This window comes from Leguminivora glycinivorella, chromosome 2 (assembly GCF_023078275.1).
Source record: "Leguminivora glycinivorella isolate SPB_JAAS2020 chromosome 2, LegGlyc_1.1, whole genome shotgun sequence".
Lineage (NCBI taxonomy): Eukaryota > Metazoa > Arthropoda > Insecta > Lepidoptera > Tortricidae > Leguminivora > Leguminivora glycinivorella.
The window spans coordinates 17236841-17263469 of NC_062972.1; the positions used below are offsets into that span (position 1 = coordinate 17236841).

At 38.6% G+C, this 26629-nt stretch overlaps 1 protein-coding gene across 1 annotated transcript; it reads right to left on the reverse strand.

Moving 5' to 3' along the window:
• Window positions 1-804: 804 nt before the first annotated feature.
• LOC125238650 lies at window positions 805-8338 on the reverse strand. The gene is made up of 3 exons (XM_048146033.1): window positions 8189-8338; window positions 4288-7360; window positions 805-810 (listed from the first exon to the last, which is right to left on the reverse strand). The coding sequence occupies exons 2-3, from the start codon at window positions 7345-7347 to the stop codon at window positions 805-807; spliced, it is 3066 nt and encodes a 1021-aa protein (XP_048001990.1). The 5' UTR covers window positions 7348-7360; window positions 8189-8338.
• Window positions 8339-26629: the final 18291 nt, after the last annotated feature.

Here is a 26629-nt window from a genome sequence, read left to right on the forward strand (position 1 = left end):
GGGGCCCGCTGCTGGCGTGGCTGCGCGCCTACCTGGCGCGCCGCGAGCTGCGCACGGTGGTGTGCGGCCACGCCGGCGCGCGCGCCGCCGTGCGCACCGGCGTGCCCACCGGATCGGTCTTTGGCCCTGTCGGCTACATCATGCACGTAAATAGTCTATGTAACGTGGTAACTAACTGTAAATTGTATATGTATGCGGACGATACGTGCATGTTGTACGCAGACAGAGATATAGCGGTTGTAAATGACAAAGTACAAAGTGACTTGGATAAATTGGTTAAATGGGCACACGATAATAGTATTATCATAAACCTCAGTAAGACAAAATGTATGCATATACGCTCACCATATAATAAATCCTCTCATGTTAATTTAAGCATTGTTGGACATGATTATGAATGTTTACATAGACGGGGCCGAGACTGCAGGTGTAGTGAAATTGAGTTTGTGAGTAATTATAAGTATCTCGGGTTAACAGTAGACTGTAATATGTCGTGGTCAGCACATGTTAATATCGTATGTGATAAACTTAAAGCTGTGCTCGGAAAATTTTATCATTTACGAGGTGTAGTAAACAGAGCAACACTATACATGCTGTATCATGCACTTGTAGACTCGATCCTGTCCTACGGTCTCAGTAGTTATGGCCGCACATTTCCTACATATCTAGACCGAATCAAAGCTATACAAGTACGATTTCTAAAATATTTAGTCGATAAAAAAACAAAGCAGTCATGTAAAAATAACTATAATAAACTATTTCCGATTTGCAACATACTGCCAGTGCATGAAAAGCGGTCAATGCTCATAGCTATGGAACAATATCAACTTAATGATTACAAAAGACCAATAAATCATAAAATTCAAACAAGAAGCGTTACCAAGGAATCAAGTCATCGCAGATTGTTAGTACCTAAAGTCTGTAACTATTATGGAAAACGTACTCGAAAATACTTAGTGCCCACGATTCTAAATAAAGTACCAGATCAGTTAAGATCGTGCAAAAACATGTCAAAGGTGGTGTATAAAAAAACATTAAAAAATTTTATTTACTCCAAACCCAACATTAAAGTTGTTGTCGTTGATTATTTTTTACTTTTATAAGATTAGTGCTTGTATACCTTGGGTAGGACATACTTGCATGTTTAAATTACATACTTTTTTATCATTGTATGAAATACAAAATAAGTGGTTCAACATAAATGGTGGAGGGTAGAATAATTTTTCTGCCAACAAACTGCTGTGCAGTTTGGCAGATAAGTACAAAACTTGTTGTAATTTTTTTTTTCTTTGTTTATAACGAAATAAAAAAAAAAAAAAAAAAAAAATATTTTCAATAAATTATAATTTAACTTGTGTTCATTGGAAGGTGAGGAATTATAAAAATATATAAAACACTCCTGCACTCAGACTGGTGTATGTAAACGAGATCACGTTAAATAAAACAATCTTGAATATTCACTGCTGTATTATTCACGATAAGACAACATAAGACATTCCTTTTCAATCGTCCGTTAACTTTCCTAACTGTCACCCGACTGGACTCGTTCCTAACCGGCTGACCGTCCTTCTTTACCTACCCTCTAAATTCATACCATCCGCTGTCAACTTCAAAGACCATCTACCTTCACTTAAAATAATTGTTGGTTAGCCTAGTTGGAAGATAATGTTACAGTCGGCCATCCGATTATAAACGAGTCCCTTCGTTTAAGCCAGTGAACAATACCATTAAATTCACTCAGTTATACATTATTCTGAATAATCACAATTTCCTTTATTGATCTATGGAGATGCATTTTAGCGGATACATTACAATCATCCTTTTCATGTGTACTAATATAACATTTTAACTAAACAAAATAGTCTAGCGTCACTTCCAACTCGCAGTTACGATTGATAACAGTTATTTCCATTTAAGGATATATTCATAACCTCCTAAGGCTCAAAGTACCTGTAGAACTTATTCAGTTATATTAATTACATATTATATTAAATTTGAACAGAGTTAAATTAGTTTTGATTCGTCCAATTGTAACAAAACAAAACAAGCTCATTCCAATATTATTTTCTTCGTTTATATGGCCTTAGAAAGATATCATAATAACAAAACAAAATTTAATATGCGACTAATTATCATATAAATCATTCTTATAACTAAGATGTTAAAGATCCGTCTTTAACACTCAGACACAACTCAGTTCATACTGAGCCATGTTCAGACATGATCAACATTAATCATGCTCCCAACGATTTCAGGTATTGATTCAACATCTCTTCCCAAAAGGTGATCAACAATAATAGGCTATTTGCTTGTTCTGTCTAATCTCTGAGTCAATTTACTCTTCTGAGGAGCTAACATCAGTAGAAGATTTGCTAGTGGGGTCATTATCGTAACTCATCCATGGAAATATCTTATCAAGCGAGACTACACCTTCATAACGTCTACCTTTTTTTGTCAGTGGTGTGTCTTCAATCACAAAGCGGTCATGAGGCAAGATTTTTTTGATTCTATAGGGCCCTTGACACTTGGATTCGAGTTTCTTAGACTGACCTGTACCTCCAACTATAGCTCGCACTACCCTAACTAGGTCTCCTTCTTTGTACTGTGTACCCTTCTTCCTATTCCTATCAAATCTTTCTTTGTTCTTCTCTTGATTTTTCTCTATTAACTCTCTAGCCTGTACCCTAATTTCTTCTAAATCTGGTTCTACCCCATCTCTATCTATTTCCTCTATAACTTCACTCAACGCTCCCTGAGAAGTGTTGGTCGCTTTCATGCCAAAAAGTAATTCGGTCGGCGATTTTTTTGTTACCTCGTGCACCGTAGAATTAATACCAATTTGAACATCTTGAATATATTCATCCCATTTATCAGGACTCTGGCCGTGAGACATTGTGCTAAGTGCAGACAAGATGGTGCGATTATAGCGTTCCACCTGTCCATTTGCACGAGGCGTGGCCACTGAATTTAAAATATGCTTGATTCCTAGCTTTTGGGTAAACGTTTTGAACTTTTTACTTGTAAAACATGTGCCCCTGTCAGTCACTAAGCGCGTAGGTGGTTTAAAGTAGCTGAAGTAATTTTTGAAAACCTTTATGTTTTCCTTCGATTTAGTGCTACGGACAGCAGTAAGATTGACGTATTTAGTAAACGCGTCTACGATCACAAGTAAGTAAGCATTTTTGCGCTTACTTCTTACGAACGGTCCTAAATGATCGGCGTGTATTGTGTGGAATGGCACATCAATTTTTGGGATTGGATGAAGTTCTCCTTCTTTCGCACCAGCTGGAATTTTGTGGTGGGCGCATTCCAAACACGCCGACACGTACTTTTTGGTAAACCTGCGCATCTTCGGGAACCAGTAATGTGATTTTAGCCGTTGCAAGGTTTTTCGAAGCCAAAATGGCCTACGTCATCGTGGTTGGCTTTTAATATTTGCCAACGGACGCCTCTTGGTACCACCCAACGCATCGTATTTTCGTCGATATTACGATATACTCGACCATTTTTCAATTTGTAGTCCTTATGAATATTTACAATTTCTGCAGTTGAAGGGTCTTGTAAAATGTCTTTAATGTGTTTTATTTCCGTATCACTGGACTGGACAGTCGTGATCCAGTCCTCAACGTTCACCGACAGGACGTCAATTACATGTGGTTCTTCCACCTTGTCGTTGATGGGACTACGACTGAGCGCATCAACGTGTGCCATTTTCTCGCCTGCTCGGTACTCAACTTCACAATCGTACTCTAAGAATTGTATCCACCATCGTGAGATACGAGGAACGAGATCCCTCTTCGTAAAGGTTGAGCGTAAGGCATTACAATCAGTGACGATTGTGAATTTGACCCCGAGCAGGTATACCCTAAACTTCATGAGTGAGCTTACGACCGCTAGTGTCTCCAACTCGAAGGAATGTAGCTTTTGTTCATCAATAGTCGTTTGGCGACTATAGTACGCTACGGGGCGCCAAGGTTCAGAGCCTGAACGCTGGAGCAATATACCGGCTAAACCCATTTTACTCGCGTCTGTATGGAGCTGTGTCTCAGCAGTGTGATCATACAGCGCAAGCACAGGCCTCTCGATAAGGCATCTTTTAAGGGTTTCAAATGCATTATCCTCATCGGAAGTCCATCTCCAAGGAGTTTCCTTCCTTAGAAGACTCGTCAGTGGTTTAGCTATTAAAGCAAAATCCTTGACAAATCTTCTAAAGAAGCTGGCCAAACCCAGAAACCGTCTAACGTCATGTTGGTTTGTGGGGACGGTGAATTTGGAAACAGCCTGTACTTTCTGTAAGCCAGGCTTAACACCCTCTTTACTTATCTCAAATCCCAAAAACTCAATACTCTGTTGGAAGAAGTTGCATTTTTGCTTTTTAAGAGTAAGACCGCTTTGTTGCAGCACCTTGAGAACTTCTTCCAGCCGAGTCAACCCTTCCTCAAATGAAGCGGCTGGGATCAAAATGTCGTCCATATAAATAACGACATATTTGATCTTGGCGAGGACCTTATGCATTACCCTCTGAAATACTGCGGGCGCGTTTGCCAAGCCAAACGGCATCCGAGTATATTCGTATTGTCCGTCTGGCGTGACAAACGCAGTTTTCTCTATAGACTCCTCCGCAATGGGTATCTGATGGTACCCCGACGCAAGATCTAGAGTTGTGAACACAGTCTGTCCGGACAACTGGTCCAGTAAATCCTCTATTCGGGGTAGGGGATAGTGATCCCGTTTTGTTTTATTATTGAGTGCGCGATAGTCGACACAAAGTCTCTTCTCACCCGATTTCTTGTGCACTAAAACAATCGGACTAGCGTAGGGTGATTTAGACTCTCGGACTATCCCGCACTCAATCATGTCATCTACCATATTCTGCACAAGTTGTCGCTCTGAATGTGACATTCTATATGGTCTATAGACGACCGGTTCCGAATCCTTAAGCTGGATAACCATCTCGGCTTCAGCTGTGAATCCTAAATCACGCAAACCAGTTGAAAAACAGGTCCCATATTTATCTAAGAGTTCACTCAATTTTTGCTTCACATCGGAAGGCAGATCTTCTCCACATCTAATTGCAGTTTCGTTCGGGGACTCTTTCTGTTCAGCTGTTACGGAAACACTCTGAACATGTTTCACCGCATTTAAATATCTGGCCCGCGTAACTAGTGAGTCCTTGAGAATAGTTAGAGGCTTTGCGCCTAAATTCTGTAGGAGTAGCAAACATGTCCCTAAGTTTATTTCATACTCGCCGGGTAAAAGATAATATTCATTACCGACACTTCCTCTGACAGAGCCGTTTATGTAGACAATTCCACTGAATTGTTTATCCGCAATGACACGAACTGTACTCATCGAACCTTCAGTGACTATTACATCCTTATCCGCTTTTAGTAACAGTTTTGTGTCATTGTCCTCATCAACTCTCACAAATCTTAATTCAGACCATGTTTTTATAATACAAATATTTGGGCGTTCTGTATAAGAGTGTCCTAACAGTAATGAGCAATTAATGAGGTGGTCGTCAACAATATAAATGTCTACCCCCTTTTCTGTAACTCCCTGAACATCAATTGTAGCCTTGGTATGTCCTAATGGGACGTATGGTATTAGCCCTAAGCCCTTCAACACAGTGTCATTTACCGTTGTCCACTCAAGTCCTAAAGTTTCCGCGTCTGACTTACGTACAAGAGTGGTTTCGCAGCCCAAATCTATGTGGCTAGCTACTGGTTGGCCGTTGATTTCAATGACCATCTTATATTTACTATTGGTATCGTCATTTGATGAATCATACATATTACCGTCCCTCTTGTTTACTTGACTTAATAGATCGTGAATATTGTTGTCATTTTTATTTACGTGGAGAACTCTCATAACACTTTTATCCTTTATATCAGGTTTAGTGGTTTTCTTGGGACAATCATTTATAGAATGACCCACCCAATGACAATACGAACACTTAACAATGGGTTTTGGGCATCTAGAACACGGGTGGCCCTTCTCTTTACAATTGAAACACACTACATTATCTGGATTTGGACGTGGTTTAGGAGAAGTTGCATCGCTACTGCTAGTTCGGTAATTTTGTTTACTGGACGTATTATTCGGAATTTTTCTATCTTTCCTCAGGTCTGTAGCATTTTCTTTAGTTTGAACTTTAACAGTTTTAAAGAATTGCAAAATCTGTTCCGTTTTCTCAAAATGCGCCGCTTGCGCGCCAACCCTAACCCCTCTATCATCTACACCATGTATAATGCAATCAATAGCTTCCCTACCGAAAATTTTGCAGCGGTTCAACAAGTTGACTTTTGAAAAATAGTACAGTTCTAGAGAATCGCCAAAACGAGCCCTTTTTGCGAGCATTTCTGTTAATAAGTCTGCATAATTCTCGGTTGCAGGAAACGATTCCGTAAGAAGCACTTTCCATTCGGGCCATGTTCGTTTCAGGGATGGTAACCCTTGGTACCATAATTTTGCATGACCAGTGAGTTTTGGCAAAGCATAGTGGATAGTTTGCCTATCGTTCCATTTATACATTTCTGCGCACTCATCCACTTTGCTTAGCCAAACGGTAATTGGTTGTTCCCTACTCAGCGGGTCAAAGTCGGGAATGACGTTGTTTAAGACAGGAAAGCTGTTATTTTGCTCATTATTTTGTTTCTTAATAACCTTTAAAAACTCTTCAAAGAGACGAGATGTTGAACCATACCTGTCCTCGCAGTCCCTTCCAGGGCTCAGTCTCCGATTTCGGAGCTCCGAGTACCTCCCGGTACTTTCATTGACCCTTAGGGGGCTCCGACTCCGATTTCGGAGCTCCATGGACCTCCTGGTCTCCATGCTGTCCCTGTCCGGAGTCCGTCTCCGAATAGCAAGGTCTGTGAACCTCCTGGTTCCCTCACCTACTCCAGGGCTCCGTCTACGGTTACGTAGCTCCGAATCTCTAAGACGTGCGCGTTCCTGAAGCTCCTGCCGTTCACGCTCGTTCCTCAGTTGACTTTCTAAAACACGTAGTCGCTGTCTCTCGAGCTCCAGCTCCTCTCGTAGCAAATTGTTGCGCCGAGAACTACGACTACGACTACGTGCACGACTTCGGCTGTCCCTTCTAGTCACTGAGCCAACACTAGGGCTTCGTGGACGGCTCCGACTCCTAGCTGCTCGAACACTACCGGTACGGCTACGACGACGACTCTGCCTGGGAGTGAATAGGATTCTCTCTGACCTGATATCTTCTCGGTTACCGGCAGTCTCGTCGAGCACACGACGTGCGGCGGTAGCTGTCCCTCTCCTTTGTAGAACAGGACTGCTAGGGGTTGGTTGCCTTGGCCGGCCATTGTCATCGTCATCCTCCATAGTCTGTTTTTATCTGAAACTTGTAACAAATATATTTGTATATGTTATCATAACTTTCGTCGGCCTAAAAGGACTAGGATCTAGAACATGTACTCGATTTATCATCATTGTTAAAAAAATAAACTAGAAGATTCACAATTGTGATGACATGCTAAGAAATATCTAAATGTGTTCGAAATTATTTTCACCCGGACTAAAATAAAGGGAACCTTTTAGTATTTATAAGGCGAGTTCATAACATGTGATCGTTCTTTTATTATTTTATTAATGTAAACAATGATCTTAGATTACAATAAATAGTAAATAACTAGTAACACCGTAGGTATATTGTTAGTTTAGGACTAAACTGTTATTTACTAAACTTCACAACCGCGCTGTTAACTTGCCAAAATGAATTTACAACAAGTCGTTTTTATGCTGAGGTATGTGACAGTTGCAACCTGATATGTTTACGACATTGAATATTTTATTTAAAATTGTAAAAATCGTGTAAGTAGATAGGTTTAAATCAGTGTTTTGATAGCATTTTGCTCAATACGATTAGTAAAAGCAAAATCAATGGCCAGACGCCATTTTCGTATGGACTCTTATCGTTTAGCCCTATTCATTCGTAATGTGTAGATTTTGTTTTCAAGCAATATCTGACTGGTGATTAAATAAATGTACTTATGTAATTAAATACCCTTTAGCATCTTATAACGGTAGCAGTTCTTGTCAAATGATCTCAACGAGCTAATATTTTAAGGTTCATCTGTAGTTAATCAATGGAAAACATCTAATTATAAACAATTGTCAAGCAAGGGAAGAGAAAAAAAAAATAACCGAATTAACGGTAATTTACCTTTTCGTGGGCTTGTGTTTTTATCCCGTCTTCTGAACTAAAACACTCCTGCACTCAGACTGGTGTATGTAAACGAGATCACGTTAAATAAAACAATCTTGAATATTCACTGCTGTATTATTCACGATAAGACAACATAAGACATTCCTTTTCAATCGTCCGTTAACTTTCCTAACTGTCACCCGACTGGACTCGTTCCTAACCGGCTGACCGTCCTTCTTTACCTACCCTCTAAATTCATACCATCCGCTGTCAACTTCAAAGACCATCTACCTTCACTTAAAATAATTGTTGGTTAGCCTAGTTGGAAGATAATGTTACATATATGTCATCATTGCATTGACAATATGAGTCTTTATAAAACATAACCCTAATAGTACTATTTATTATACTGTGCCCAAGTGAAGTTTCAGAATTGCCAATAATCAGATTTATCAACCAGACCTATCTCATCACTTACTAGGCCAGAATTTCCAGTAGCTTTGCCAGCCAGACCAGTACCTATCAAAAACAATAAATAAATAAAATATTTATTATAGGACATTCTTACATATTTAGATTGACTGAGTCCCAAGATAAGTTCAAGAAGGCTCGTGTTATGGGTACTCAGACAACGATATATATAATATACAAATACGTACATACACAGAAAACATCCATGACTCAGGAACAAATATCTGTGCTCATCACACAAATAAATGCCCTTACCGGGATTCGAACTCGGAACTGCGGCGCAGCAGGCAGGGTCACTACCGACTAGGCCAAACCGGTCGTCAGGAAGTTCGAAACGAGTGGCGACACGACCGAAGGGAGTGTTTTAAATCGACACGAGTTACGAATTTCCTTTTCGCACGTGTATTGTACAACGTTTTTCAGTACAGATGGCCCTCCGAAGTTTCGACCTGGCATATAATGAACCACTTCTCGCACAAGTGCGTAAAACACCATCTGTACTGAAAATATAATTATGATACAAGTTACTCAAATAATAGAAGTTATAATTTGTCCTCACTTATCCATTTCACTTCAATGGGCAGTAACATACCTGACGTCCATTTTATTCAATAACACAATCTCTGCCGATACTTTTACGATTCTCTAACAAAAACCAAATTAAAACCTACAATCATTTGACCTTTCTCCTATTCAATGTTAAGTCGAAAATAGCTAGACTCGGCAGAAATTATCACAGAGAGGCATTACGCGGTGGTTCTATTTACAATACTATGTATGTAGTAGGTTAATTCTTTGTTACTATAAGGGTAGAGCCGATTTTGGCTAGTTTTCGGTGCAAAATGGAGGAAGAGGTAGTAGAGCGAGGAATAACCGGGAACGCTTGCTGTAAGCCGCAATCTGCCGACATTCAGGTGCTTTGAGTGATAAGTTTGGATGGGAATGACTTTTGTATTGTAATGAAGGCACAGTTGAGAGTTCCTGTTAAACATATCAAAGATAGTATATTTAACTATAGAAATTAGACAGTACAATTTAGTGCTACTGCAAAAAAAATTGTTACTGTTTAATATGTGAGACGCTTTTTTTTTACCTGTGCAATTATTACAGGTTACGTAACCAAATGCATAACACGATAATATGTGTTTCGTAGCTATCTATATTGCTCTTCCGTATTGGCGCGACAGAGCCAGACTGCGTTTCGTTCGGCGTCTGGCGTCGACGATTGTCTTTCGGCTAGGCCGGCAGATATTGTCAGATATTTTTGCGGTTTTTGTTGTACAGTCACCTGCAGAAAAAATTAGACCCCTTGCATACAAAGTAAGTACAACAAATTATCCGTCTCTTTGCTACATTTCCCCATGCCATCGGTTACGTTCGTAGCGCGTAGCACGCGCTTGCACTGAATGTGTTTAATGACGCCACACAATTTCACCGCTTGATCATAGGAATATGTAAATATTATGTACAAAATCAATAAATTTTGTTCGACATCCACCAATCGTGTGTGTCGGTAGGGTGTATACATATGAGTTAATTTTAGTATACTAAGCGTAAGTAAGTTTGCCCTAGTTTTGTATGTGGTATGTTTATTAAGTAAGTCATTAGTTTATTTAACCCTACGGGTAATTTTTGAAGAATCAGATAGCGATGTAAAATACTGATTGTAATGCCTTGGAAATGCTACAAAAAAATACCTTTTCAGTACAGATGGTGTTTTTTCAAAGCACTAGTGCGAGAAGTGGTTAATTTATTGTCAGGTCGAAACTTCGGAGGGTCATCTGTACTGAAAAACGTCGTACGATACACGTGCAAAAAGGAAATTCGTAACTCGTGTCGATTTAAAACACTTACTTCGGTATCGTAATGTACTATTTTATTGGTTAGGTGCTAATTGTACTTATGTACAAACATTGAAGGATAAGGTGTCACCGTGGACAAAGCATCCGTCACGTTCTGGAAATTATGTCAGTATGAGAGTGACAGGTGTCTTATCCACGTTGATAAGTGATAAAATTGCAAGCATAATAACCCGCCAGTGCTCGAAACGCTAATGACACCCTTCTGTCATAATTATTGACAACTGTTATAAGGTACTCAAGATTCAAAGTAGCATCTTACTCGTAGCATGGTACATTTACAATCTTATACAAAACATCCGTTTTGTTTTGTTATAGATCTTGTTTGCGTCGAGCCCTCTCCATACAAATCTAGCATTTTATCTGAATTTGAGCAGATCGCGCCGTGAAATATCGGCGCCGCCCGCCGAATGTAAAGGAGGTAGTCCTCGCATTACCATATCGTTTGACGTCTCGAGCCAATTTTATTGCTTTTGTTATCGCGCCCGGCAATGGAATTTAAACAGCCTCACTGAACTTGTTGACAATTGGATTTTTCGGGATACGTAGGGAGAGTTGTGGAAAACCATAGGTTTGGATATTATAGTCACGCTGAAAGTGACAATCGTTGATGCTACGTGCCGATTGAAACGCATTCTGACTCTGTCGCGCCACTACAGCCCGGCTCTGTCGCTTAATACTAAGCGAACGATTGTGCGTATTTTTGTAAACAGTTCGGGCCGCGGGAAATGAAAATTATGTACACGAAAGGTTCTTTATACAGTTTATTTACAAATCACATATTAGGCACATTTCATAATATATATTTACGCAGATTTACAATATGGAATAACTATTTACAAGACGAAAACTAAACAAATATCAACATATATAAAGCGCTGCGTAGCAGTATTGCAAGAGAAGATTTTACAACAACTTTTTTACAAAACAAAAGAAAAGCGATGCACAGCCAGTGCGCGCGGTGCCGACGAACCTCCCTGGTACCCTGAGCACATGTCATCTGGTAATGATATTCAAACTCATGGGTACAACTTTGAATGATAATTTATTATGGAATGATTTATATGATACGAGATCTCGCGTGTAAATTTCATTACGATTCGGTAGGTACTCGATCAGTCGGCTGCATTGGGTATAATATCAACAGTCCGCAATCATACTTTTACGTAAATACAAAAAAAAATTGAGTAGCAACGGTGTAAACATTGTCATTATACACAACATACAATCCGATAATATTTCCGAGGTATATAATATATTCGTAGTACGGAACCCCTGCCGATATTGTACGTTTCTATATTATTAATTATTTGTATCTCTTCGTTTTTCTTTCATTTGCATTTTATTCAGACTTTAGTTTGATTTATGCAATTCGGCATTATTTAATGTAATGTAAATAAAGCAGTTTATGCTGGATTTTAAAACTTTCCAGAAATCGGTAACCAAAACTGACATTGCTTGGAATTGCACCAAAATCTTATGTTAGGTTTTACACAGACATACAAGCATAAGCTCAGAATCATTGATGATACTAAGCAAGAAATACTTTCAACTAATATTTTTGAAAGTATTAAGCAAACTGAAAAACTACAAACTGAAATACTCACAAACAGACCTAAACGGAGATTTATCATTTTTTTAATGTGAAACAAAACGTATTTATACAAATCTCTTTTAGTCTGGGGCGTGCCGACGATATCTTTGTCACATTATCACTGACTCAGTTCATTCAATCCGTTCACTCGCGCGGAATTGATATCACATTTTTATTTTTTTTAAGGACAGACAAATTTATTGACTGAATATAATAAAGGATTATTGCCGTTGTGTCAATTTGTGTATATAAAGGGTTACAACGTGATCTCTTGGCTATCACATTCATTAATTCTTGCAAAAAAATCATTTTTGGCACAAGCTTTTATCGCCAACTATACCTTTCTTTCAACAGTCATATAATGCTCTCCGAGACGTTTCTAAAAACCCCTTACTCGATGGGGATACGACGTTTCATAACAGAGTTCCTATGACCATCTTTCTGCTCCATCATCAGATCAGCTCCATGATACCATAATATTGCATTGTCAAGTGATTTACATATGCGTGCAAAATTTCAGCTCAATCGGAAACCGGGAAGTGAGTCAAATTTAGCTTCTACGTTTTAACCCAAACTAAGATACTAACAAGGCAAGTTGAATAAAATCTTGTAAAAATTTACACCCCCGTCCAGTTTCGTCTCGTTCTATCGTGAGTCATTCTTTAGTGTATCAAAACATTTCCAGTTATATTGGCACTGGTCAAAGACCAAACATCACCCAACCAATTATTAACCAACTAACCAGTCAACCAACTGTAAGGACATCACTAGTCGCTGGTCCCCATCCCTAGGCATCGCTGTCAACTGGGCGTCAGACGGACTCAGAGCGTCACTTGAAGATAGCTTGTCATTGAACTTGTATTTTGAGATTCCGTTTAATAAACTGTATAATTAATAGTGGTATCCTGGTGTTTTTACTCTAACAGTTTCAGAAGCGCGATATTAAGTTACCCATATACGCCCGTACTATGAAATTTGTCCGAAATTGACAATGTCATTCTCGCGCCGCGCTCGTAACCATTTATTATCGTCCAACAGTATTTAATTAACACCAGTCGATCTGATTCAACGAGTAAAGACACTAGCACCATATATTACAGTTAAAAGTGTACGAGGCAAAGAATGTGATGCAAATAGTTGTCCGTAATTGCACCTACCAACAAAGAGGTAGAACATGCCGTGTTCTGGCGTGCGTGTCTTGTGTTTTCTTTCAGATCCATAAGATCCATTGCAGTTTATGAGATATTCACACTTTGGAGTAAAAATTGATCATAATGAGTGTGAAATCGGAAGTAAATGTGATCCAAACACAGTGCTCTGGGGCAGAAGTGATCAACATCCAGAATACTGTGTTGTGTTTCTGTATTTCAGATCAACTTAATTATGTATATGTTGAAGATACTAATACTTGGATGTGCTCACAAAATGTATCACAATAAGTACCACAGTAAGTCATGGACGGTGAGACGTTAAACACATCCAAGTTGTCATTCACAACAATGCTCCGGGCAGAGTATAAATGTATAGAGAGGCTGCAGTAGTGAATAATCATTAGCTCACCTTGTGTGTTGTGTTTTTGTGCTTCCAGATATGTTTCAGAATACATAATACATATTGTACCTACTTGTGATATATTGACAATTGTCACGGTGTCACAGTGAAACAGAATATAAGATAAGTTTCAATCTAAATGGCACCTAAATGATTCCTTATAACAGGTGACTTTATGAGTTTTATGATCTACAAAGAGAGATGATCATTATCTTGCCCTATTTGTCATATTAAATATAAGTTTGTCCGGAATGACATGGAATAAGGTATTTATCCTACTCAATAATATTGTACCATTGCATCTGGCTTATGTAAGTATACTGACAGTAAATACATTTTAAATTCACTACAGGTTGGTATAAAGGGATGAGTAAATAAGCATAAGAAACTTTGACAACTGTTGACTATAAGTTCACTAACACTTCTCCGGGGCCTGTACCGGGGACTGTATTTTGAAATCTGTCTTAGTGACATTCTTATGCATATAAACTCTGTATGATCTTGCATTTTTCTAAATGAGGAAACATGTTGCTATATTACATGGCACAAATTTATCAAAAATGTTGAGAAAATAATAATAATATTAACATAATAATATTTTGATGAGGTTAATTATGCAATCTTGAGTTTAGTTATGTCATTACTATGATTCGACTATAAAATGAGGCCAATTACATATCTTGGTGTAAGTTAGTCTTAAACTACACCGGCCGTTTCCAACGGTTCTCGAGTTAATCACTTCAAAGGACCAGGGCCTGAGTGTATAGCTGGAGTATACAAAGTTCTTGTTCACTTTGCAGAAAAGAAAAGAACAAATGAACAGATGAAGTCTACCGCCACCAGTTGGAGGCGCGGCCTGCTTCGGCTGCGTTGACTGCGGCAGTCATCAGTAGTAGCATGGATAGCAGAGACCTTCGGGACGAAAGGTCAAGGTCAGAATGGGCGAATGTAAGGACATCACTAGTCGCTGGTCCCCATCCCTAGGCATCGCTGTCAACTGGGCGTCAGACGGACTCAGAGCGTCACTTGAAGATAGCTTGTCATTGAATTACTCTAACACAACTAACCAACCACCAACCAACTTCACTATTCATCAATCACTAACCAACTCAGAAAAATCAATAAAATGTCTAATTTTACATATTTTCCTATATTTCATCTTTTATATAACGATAACGAGCCATTATCTAGATTCAAGTCTCCCCAAACACTCGCAAGAAAGTTTCCATATTGACTGGCGCTGGAAATTAAAAGCCTTTTAAAAGTTTTCGAGGGTAATATTAATCTTCTGGAACCGACGAAACTTATCCTAAGGTTCTGGCACGTAATGGAAATGAGTGACTATTATAAGGTGTGTTTAATTAACTAAATAATTGACTTACCTAGTCAACTTGAGATTACTTTAAACATTAAGATGTACCTACCTAATTAAGCTAAGGATGAATTCTAAATATATGAAATCCTGTTTCATTTATATTTTGGACATGGGCTCAATTGTGATGTGGCCGATGGCCTTAACCTGTCACTGCAATGTCACAATTTCGGTGTCTTACCCTTAAGGCACTGGTCCCACCGCGAGCTAGTAAGCTATGAGCTATCGGCTATAAAAACGAACAAAAGATAAACACTCCCGTGCAAATAAAAGAGACACGGCGATATTAATAGCTCACCGCTCGGCGAGTAATAAACGTCGCCAGGAGTGATTATCTTTTGTTCGTTTTATAGCCGATAGCTCATAGTTTACTAGCTCGCGGTGGGACCAGTGCCTTAATTGCTAAGTGTGGCACTGAAACTTAATCATAATCAGTTTCACGTTCTCTACCTACCACTTTCGGAAATACAAACGTGAAATTATACAGGTGTCTAATAATTAGGCATTTTCAGCAAGTTGACATTGCCTATTTTGTGTGATAAAACTACTCAAATTCTGCTCCCACACTGGCTATCATAAATGTTATGTATCATGGTCTGACAGGGACAGCGCGTCATTACACCATCGCGCTATCCCTGTCACACTATGTTATATAACACTAGTTTTTGCCCGCGGCTTCGATCGCGATAGATAGAGACTCCTATGTCGACTCTCCATCCCTCCTACTATTTCCACTTTAAAAAATCACGTCAATTCGTCGCTCCGTTTTGCCGTGAAAGACGGACAAACAAACAGACACACACACTTTCCCATTGATAATATTAGTATGGATTACAGAAACAATGGTGATTAAACTTTAACCCAACATAAATACGACAATTACGTTATTTCGCCATGGCTATCACCGGGGAGGAACGTCAACATGGCGTCCAATGAATTCTAAATGGGAACAACCAATTACCGTCAAACTCTGTTGTCTCATTAAACTTGGTTAGTTTCACGAGTTTCAGCAGTTTCATTAGGAACTTGGTTTAAGGTAAACTATTTGGATTTATCTTACATGTTGGAAATACGTCGTGAGAAATTAATATATTTATAAGGTTTTAGATGGGGTGAAACAAACACCTGTATTCGCTAGGTGTATTGCCCTCAATTTGTGGGTCTATATATTATTAAATTGTGCCCTGGGTAAATCCATTCTGCTATAAGGTTGATTATCTTACAGATCACATTATATTTATTATATATTCAACCTTAAAGCAGAATGGATTTACCCAGGTTTGAAGTTAAGCGACACAATCATTGCTGCGCAGCGACGGTCGCCGCTAGAAGTAAGTACCTAATATTTAACATGTCCATGATATTACGTGTATTTATGACATTCAGCCTTCCTTCACGCACGTTTACAATACTGTATGTAAATAATAGTTATTTGTTATACAAGGGGGAAAGTTGTATTTTAACGCCGAGTGTGGAATTGAAAAACGAGCAAGTGAAAGGGTTCTATAGTTGAACCACAAGCGAAGCGAGTGGTTCGAGAATACAATCCTGAACTTGCGAGTTTTTTAACACACGAGAAGTAAAATACATTTGCACCCGAGTGTAACACAAAACTTTTCCCCTCACTATAGCGAGGAAACTACAACGCAAAAAATGCGTTTATCACTGCTTCCAGTAGTTCCACAGGTGGTAAATCATCTTTATTACTAGATTCACCAACTTTTATCAATTTTAAAGCAGTTATTTTGACTTTATTCAAGGTCAAATTACTTTACCCACTAGTGTATAAAATGCGTTTTTACGCGCTGGTATTAAAGGACAAAACACCTGTTTCCGAGCTAGTGAGGGGAAAAATAAATAAATATTATAGGACATCCTGTACAGATTGACTGAGTCCCACGGTAAGCTCACGAAGGCTTGTGTTGTAGGTACTTAGACAACGATCATCTCATCCTCCTTGCGTTATCCCGGCATTTGCCACGGCTCATGGGAGCCTGAGGTCCGCTTTGACAACTAATCTCAAGATTTGACGTAGGCACTAGTTTTACGAAAGCGACTGCCATCTGACCTTCCAACCCGAAGGCTAACTAGACCTTATTGGAATTAGTCCGGTTTCCTCAAGATGACTTTTCTTGACCGAAAAGCGACTGACAAATATCAAATGACATTTCGCACATAAGTTCCGAAAAACTCATTGGTGCGAGCCGGGATTCGAACCCGCGACCTCCGGAAAGAAAGTCGCACGCACTTACCGCTAGACTATCAGCGCTTCCCGCGCTAGCGCGCTTCGTACTCAGACAACGGTATACTAATAAATAAATACTTACATACATAGAAAACATCCATGACTCAGGATGTGATATCTGTACTCATCACACAAATAAATGCCCTTACCGGGATTCGAACCCGGGACTGCGGCTTTACAGACAGGGTAACTACGCGTACGCGCTAGGCCAGACCGGTAGTCACTCGTCGTGTACGTCTAGGCAAAAATTAAATTGGGATGACCCACATGACTTTTTTTATAAGTTGTTATTTTTTTACACATGAGTACATGGAAAGACCTAGAAATTATTGTGCTATCTCATTAGGCTCTCTAAGACAGCTTTTATGTTAATATAATAACTAAGTACCGGATATTACATCGTATTTGTCTGGCATGCGGATGTTCTGGTGGATCGCTTTTGTATAATTTCCGGTTATTCTCAGCAGTTGCAGGGATATCATATTCTTGCTTGGATTATGCACTAGTAACCCTAGTACAACTTTAGATCTCAAATGACCTTTCAAGAATACGTATTCCCCCAAATATTGGAATATCATTCGGCTGTCGGCTGTTCAATTATCGTTAAAATAATGGTAACCAATGAATTTTGATACGTCAACGTATCAATACCATCAATAGCTTTGAATCGAGGCGTCAAGAGAAAAATCGTCATTATTGAAGCTGATTTTACAAAAAGAGATATATTAGATATCGTCTTAGTAATGTCTAAACTAAGCACTAGCACCTGCTATTACGTCTACATGAATAATGATGATGATAAATAAATAATCCCTGAGGTACTACATTCATTTGTTGTAGACAAATTTAATAAATGCCGAAATTAAATTAATAACATTTCAACAACATTAAAAACCCATGTCGAAATGAGCAAATATGACAAGAATCACATTCGAGCAAACCGCTCTTCAGCGAAATTGGCAAAAAGCCAAATGGCATTGGTTTTAAATTTTTAACTCTTCCCCGTTACACTGCGAACCGAATTGATGACACTATTAATATTTGAGCTAACGACGAGTTAGATGCACTGGGAATGGAGTTTGGATTTTCTGTATAGACAGATTTTGGCGCAGAGCCGCTATCATAGAAATTTATGGACGTTCATTTTGTAATCTGTGTGCGTAGCAGAATGCACAAACGCTCACAATAATATCTCGTTCGTAGCTATCAATCTCTATCGCTCTTGCGTATTGGCGCGACAGTGCCAGACTACATTAAATTTCTGCGGCGTTTCGGAAGCGTTTCGCGTCACAGAAATGTCATTCGGCTACGGGGCCAGGGTGGCTAGCCGAATGGCACAATCGCTCACGAAACGCTCACGAAACGAAGCGCTAGTAGATATCTATCTCTATCGCGCTTGCGTATTGGCGCGACAGAGCCAGCGGCGTATCGCTTTCGTTTGGCGTCGGAGAAATGCCATTTGGCTACGGGGCCTGGTTTTATTCGTCACTTGCTAAATAATGGTTCCAGTATTGAGTAATCGATTCATCTGTAAGTTTTTATGGCTTATTAGATGATAGGCTTTATAACAATTATAGCATATTTATTTAGTCAAATGTCATATTTGTTTCACGTTGTGTGTAGTCATCATTATGTTAATATTTTTTGAAGTCCCACAGGCCTCATTCAATAAGTTTCAAGCGTGCAATCAACATTACATTAGGTACATTACATAAAACTTTATTTTAATATCGATTGAACTACCTAAATAATGTATATTTAAGAAGGTACATAATTATTTAGAATATCTCTATTCATGAGTTTTATAACTCTATGATACGACGTTTTTCGGGTGTCCATGGGCGGTAGTGATCGCTTACCATCAGGCGACCTGTCTGCTTGTTTGCCTCCTATCTCATAAAAAATTGTTCACTAATATGAAACTGCATAAAAACTTACTTTTTCTACTCCCGTGTTGTTATTCGTCATTTACAGTGTCGTGCATAGATCGTTAAAACCCTACATAAAAGATGTCCGCCCCTGCCCGGCGCCCCGCGTACCACCGCATACGATATAGCTCTTAAAGCATTGTTTGGGGCTACCTAATGATTCTCCGATAATTTTTTAGCCGATTATGGATTCGCCGACAACGATTCGCCGAATGCCGTTTAGCCGAATAATCAAACTATCGCTGTCACTTTTAGTCGAATAACGTAACGTAGAATCTTGGTTCGTATACAGTTCAGTTCGCTTCTGTGCAAATTATCCGAACTACTATTGGACATTTTTCATTTAGCAAAGTAATATTTTCGTTTAGGCCATGTTTAGTCAAATAACGTTTCACATTTTATACATTCTTAAAATATTTTCCAACGAATGAATTATCGCTGTTGTAAAAAAATTACGCACTCCATAGACACTTTTTTCCTTACATTCATACATACATACACGGTGTTTCCGGTATCACTCAAAACCTCAGACACCCCAACTGATTTTTATTTTTTTAAACTCATCTAGAATATTCATCTTTTAATCTGATCGTTACTTTTTTTTAAATCGAATTTTTAATTTTCTGTACAGCTCTACTTGACTTTTAGCTCTACACTCAATAAAATAATTGCTAACTACCATCATAAACCATAAGTCTATTTATTTGTGTACGTTACTGCAACGACATAAGGTTTACCAATACACAGCTAAGATGTCACTGTAAAACACTTTAAAGCTTTGTCACAGTAAACTTCAAATTGGACAGGTAATCGCAGTAAGCAAATAAACTCAATATTCAAAATGACAAGGTTGTAATTAGGTACGAGTTTAATTTGTTATGACTTATGATAAACATTAAGATTAAACTGACAAACAACGTCAAACTAGTAGCGGAAAAAATAATCGTCCAAGTAACCGGCCAGTATTAATACCCCTAAATACTGAAAAAAGGTAAACAACCTCTAGCAATGCGATATACACAATGTTGTATTACGAGTACAATAGAATGGGCACGTAAAAAATAACTAATAATACTAATTTAAATAAAAATATTACCCCCATCAAGATATAGCTCAATCGATTCTACTCTCGATTCTGAACAAACTGTTTTCAGGTTTTTAGTGTTATCCTCCTAAGGCCCAAGGTCCTTCCTATAGTAATAATTAAGTTGGTCATTCAGACCCAGCTTCTTCAACGACTGTATAGTCATAGCGTACCACGGTCCTACCAGTAGGACTTATTATAAAAGCCATCATTTTGATTTCAAATTGTGCGCCAATCTAAACTGACGTATACGATTTTCTAGAGAGGTATTTTAGTTTGAATGTGAACACACTCATAAGCTTGAAAAATAAAAACAAAGTGTCAAACTGACAAGTTACAGACGGCGACATGGGTATTCCGTGAAGGGGAGGTTAGTAAATCCAATTTTATTCATGTAATCTTGAGTAATTTTTAAATTATCTTCTTTTTTATATGTTATTTTACGGAGTTAAGTAATAATTTCATTGATTTTGCTTATATTTTACGAAATACGGGATGTAAAAATATTAAGTCCTATGAGTAGTACCTCGGGTTTATACGACTACATAATTTATTAATAATGTTTGTGGTGGTTGCAAAAACTGACACATATTGTTTTTATTGTTGTAGGATAAAATGACAGAGAAACATTATTCGCTCTTAGGGAATCAAAAATAGAAACTGAAGATGAAGAAACAGACTTTTGCGACATAAAACTCATAGAAACAAATTTTGTACAAACAAGATCCCGGTATGATTCCTCTAGTTCCTATGTCGATATTTCTCTGTCAGAACTAATTCCAAAGCCTATTCACGGCAGGACCCGATATTTCGCCGTGCAGCTTCTGCAGGACGTCGTCGAGAAGCGCCTACAAGAGGACGATCTCACGCTCGTAGTGGAGTAACGTTCGTCCAAGAAGAGCCTAAGGTCTTAATTTTTGGATCTAGTAAACCACTAAAGACTGATTAAAAGTGATTAGTGCATTATATTATTTAAATAAGACTATTATTTTATTGTATTCATTCAATAAAACTAAAAAAGAAACAAATCTTGAGTGAGTTTTTTTAATTTCGTAATATAAATTACGTTTTTTTATAAGCCCATAGTCCTTCCTGTAGGACTTTTTAAATTAAAATAAAATTATCCTAAAAGGCATCATAGACTGATAATAAATATGCCCCAAAGCTGTTGGTGGCATACAAGTACAATAACATTTAAAAAATGTGTTCCTAATGTTTGGGCCTGAATGAGTATAAAACAATAGTACTACTGGTAGTACCGTGGTTCGCAATGACTAGGGGCCGAATTTCGCCTTGGGCCTTAGGAGGTTAAGTGAAACACGGTATAATCACGCCTGTAGCCCATAAAGGGGTAGGTAGAGCAAATGAACTATTAAGTTTCAGTGCCACTTTTGGGGCAAAAAGGGGTTGAAAGAAATCCAGATTGTGACATTGCAGTGACAGCGCCACAATTTAACCCATACCCCACAGTCGACCTCCTCGACACCCACGGGAAGAATGGAGGGGGGGGGGGGGGTTCTTAAACAATGTATAATGTGAGTGAAATTTACATATACTGGCAACATTATGTTCTTGAAATAAATTGGTGAATTGAAAACAACAATACATAATTTACTAAAATGAATCCTTGGAATCAGAACATGATGATTAATATAAATAAGTAAATGAAATTAATGTGAATTACTCATACAAACGATCTAACAACTAGATTTTTGAATCCGAAGAACACTTTGTACGCAAGTTCCAGGCTCCAGCCAACTCACCAAAAAAAATACCAAATGATCACTCGACCTATTGTGTTTCGACCAATTTTGTGTCGGCCAATTTTTACAATTACTAAATGATTATTCGTCGAAAAGTAAATCGGCGCATCAAATTTCTGCCTACCGACTCCGTTTACGAACGAATATTATGCAAAATGAGAATTTTCCAATCGTTATTCGGCCAAAACAGACGTCGGCGAATCATTGTCGGCGTACCGAAAATCGGCGTATTTTATTTCGGAATATCAATCGGGCACCATTGTTTGGATATAGCGTGGGTGCGCGGGGCGCCGGGGCCTGGCGGCGGCGCGGGGGAGTGCGAGTGACAGGGTGAGTGCAGGAACAGAGGGGAGGCCGACGCGTCAGAATACGGGAAATAGTGCGAATTTCACGAAAGTTATTCTAGAAAACTATTAAAAAGTAAGTGCATGGTCGTAGAAAATAGTATATTATATAACGGTAACGTTATGAAGGCTATAAAAGTTGAGTACCGCGGTTAGGCCACGAAGGCTTGCCGAGTGGCCTAAGTAAGGTACGAGACTTTATAGCCTTCATAATGTTACGATTGTATACTATACTTTTTCTACGACAGCCACATACATACCTATTCGAGAATAATAAAATGGGTTAGTTACTTACTTCATGTAATGAATGGGAATATTTGTGTGGATCGTCGTAGCATTGAGTATTCTGTCCACAATGTTGATGGCGAGAACTTGTTGCACAATTCTTCAAAATATGCCAACAACGCCGTTTCAGAGAAAGTTGAAACATTTTTTTGCAATTTCCATGTCAAAACAATCATAACATTTTTGGTACGCTTTATCTGACTTTTCATGTAACAAATTGTCAGTCACTTTGAGCGCCCATAGCCTTGATTTCTTCGGAAGTGAATTTTTCACCAGAATCACTCATAATTACTTATGTTTTTGCACAATAACGTCGAATTAAAACAAACTACACACCACCGAAATAGTTCAAATAGTTTCGTGATAAGTTTACAAATGTCAAACATACCATAGACAAGAGAAATAGAAAATAAGCCGGTTTTCAATTACGAAAAATCTGGTTGCGTTCAAGAATATTTAAATGTCGAATGTAAAATTATTGGATAAACTTATGATTTTTACCTTTGTTTTGCAATATCTAATATGTAAAACGCATTTAAGTTTATTTTTTTAATCTTGATTTAAATTATGAACCTAAATATTATATTATTTATTAAAAGTTACTTATTACTGTAAATGAAAACATACCTGATAAATGGAAGTTGTGCTTTTAAAAAAAAATTGACAGAACTCCTATATTCATATGATTACTGCTAGCAGTAATCCTATGAACCTATAGACAAATTTAATAGACTTTCTCATCGTTACTCAAATGAACTTAATTTGGATACCGCTGACAATAATCTAATTGACAGATTTAAGTGCTGGAGTAGAAAAAGTATTATATGCAACGGTGTTTAACTGAGTCAAAAAATACTCGTGGCGTCTTTATTAACAATTTTCGGCTTCGCCTCAAATTGTTACTCACGCCACTCGTCTTTTTTGACCTCACTTAAACGCCACGCCAGTTGCATAAAATACTATTATGCATGTCCCTATTTTTATACAAAAGACATTTAAACTCGTGTAGCCACATGTACTATTAGTACCTACCGACCGAGTCAGTGTTTTCAACAAACGTCGTATGCAGATGACATCAGCCAACGGGGTTGCGCGTGTAATGTGAAAATAACTCTATTTATACTCGCACACGATGTGTTTTGCGGTGAGCTTGATATCATGCATGAGACTGGGTGAAGAGGCAATGGGCCTGGCAGTTGGTGTGAGTGAAATATTGTGGTAGACTATTGTTTATGGCTAGGCTAACAGGAAATTGAAAACAAATGCACATGCTAGGAAAACCAATGCACGACGAACCTTTAGAAATACTTATATCACCTTTTATAATATACTGACTGCCACAATACGCATCGCGTGATATGAAAACGTCTGGTAGCGGATGCATCGCAAAAAATTAAATCGTAATATTTATAAACATTTATACAAATAGTGTAGGCACTTTTTTCTCAAAAGAGCATTAAAAAAACATGTCTTCCTGACATGGTGACATACCTAATACCGGGTTGGGTTTTTAAATATTTAATTACATCACAATCACACTATGAGTACCAACTATGTACTCATACGCGCAGTGTCTGTGTACATTTATTAAAAACATGTATGTAATGAGTTAAGGCTAAAATAATACTGTTGGAATTTAACTTCTTTCGACAGTTCATTTCAGGAAAAGGAAAAGCTACACTAGTTTTTAAGACCGTATGCTGTGGTACACTCCAGCTATATTCTAAAATTTTCCTCAAAAATGCTAGAGATCTGCAGGCCCTTCTGTTACAAGTGCTACCACACAACGCAGTTGCGTCTCCGTTGTTGAGAAACTACATTGTGTAAATCATAATATTGGAATAAAAAGGCCAACGTATACTCTCAAGCAATGTTTAACAATTATAATATATTAGCTTTTGTCCGCGGCTTCGCTCGCGTTAGAAAGAGACAACAAGTATGTCACTCTCCATCCCTTCAACTATCTCCACTTAAAAATAATCTACGTATAGAAAAATATACGTTGTCAACAACTCAACAAAAAACGATCCTGGGTATATGTATACTATTCTAAGCAATACTATACTTCCTATGTAATGCGATGGTAAGTAACAAAGCAGTTTCTTGTCTTCACGTAGCACAAATGCACATCACATTTCGTGCATTTTGTACTTGCCTGACCGTTCATAACGGATTTTTTTCAGGCGGTCATTTTGTTTCTTTATATTAGCCAGTTTATAGTGACGTCGTCTCAGAAGCCATGCGTTATTGATACACGTAACTATATCGATAATTTGAAAAAAAAAATTAAGTACAACCAACGCATGGAAATTAATTTCGGTACTATACAATGCTATCAGCATAGCTGCGAGATCCACCCCTCCCGTGGCGATTGTAATGAATGACGAACAGTTTCTCCTTTAGTACCGTTTCGTGACTAAAAATTGGTAACCGGGAAACGGGAAAAGAATCCCAATTCGTAACTGGCTTCAAATTAGGACTTTCCCGTTACCTATTTGTAACCACATTTGGTAACCAGCTTCGAAACGGGAAAAAGCATCCCGTGTTGAAACTGGTTACAAAATGAGACTAAATCATTACCGATTCGTATAGCCATGGTTGGTAACCAGCTTCCAAACGGAAAAAAAATGGTTACAAAATGGGACTTTTTTTACCGTCATGAATACCTAATACATGATTTATTCAAATAATGCTGACATTGAGTAATTTTTTAGGGTTTCGTAGTCAACTAGGTTGACTAAATGGTTTCAATGTGACTGAAGTATGGAAAACTGAATGGACTACTGCTTCCGCTGGCTCCCACATAGATCCGACTTCTAAACCATTAGGTTTCAACCTCCCCCGGAAATTGTGGTGTCGCTTAAATAGACTGAGAACTGGTCACGGCCGCTGCAATTACTGTCTGCACAAATGGGGGTGGAAAGACTGCAATCTGCGAGTGTGGCGAAGAAGTCCAAACTATGGAGCATATAATTCAGCGATGCCCTCTGAACTCATACTCGGGACCACCAGAAGACCTGCTGCGCCTAACACCCGACGCAATTGCGTGGCTGAGCTCACTGAATGTTGACATTTAGTTTAAATTGTAATTGTATTTTAATGTGTATTCTCTGACATTCATATAACTGCCTGTTTTTTTGTGTATGCCATACGATTAAATAAACTATAGGAACCCTTATAGTTTCGCTCTGTTCGTCGTCCGTATCTACACCGTCTTAACTTTTATTTGGTAGAAAGTCCGATCAGTACCTAACTCGGGCCCAATACGTAACCAGCTACAAACAGGGAATTCTATATTCCCGTTCTGTAGCCAGTTAGAAAACTTAGTAACCAAACGGTACCACGCTGGCCCAGTTTGTAACCGGCTACAAACCGGGAATCTTGATTTCCATTTTGTAGCCTACGAGAATAGGCAAATTCCCATAAAATGATGGGCTCTTTGTATTGAGGCCATTAAAATGCAGTTTTGCCTAGGTTTGCAATTAAACATAAGGTATTAATAAGTCTAATAACACTCTAAACAGTTTTAAAGTTCTTTAGAGTCGTAGTCGCAACGTATAGTATGCCATACGGAACAAATCAAACTTCATTCACAGGAGTGTTGGCAACGTATAGTATACTAAACCGTGTTGGAAATATGACAATAAAACGTAACTACAATAATAATAATAATAATAATATAAGGCGTAGGGATGTGACGACCCCATCGCCCATTGGTTTTACCAGTGCAATCAGTCAACGCAGGGCAGCTTGTGGCGAGCTGTTGGGGAACAGCGACCCCACGTACCCGAGTGCTCCTGGGGAGTTCTGTTACCCGTAAGGCGGGTGGGTGGGACAGTACTCTCTACCTCTGGCTTGCCTTGGCTGGCCGTCCAGAGTGGAGTCGTTAGGGCTATATGCCCCAGGGGTGGAAGTGAAAATTTGCATAAGACGCGAGTTGGTGCAGTGGCTTAACAGCCACTG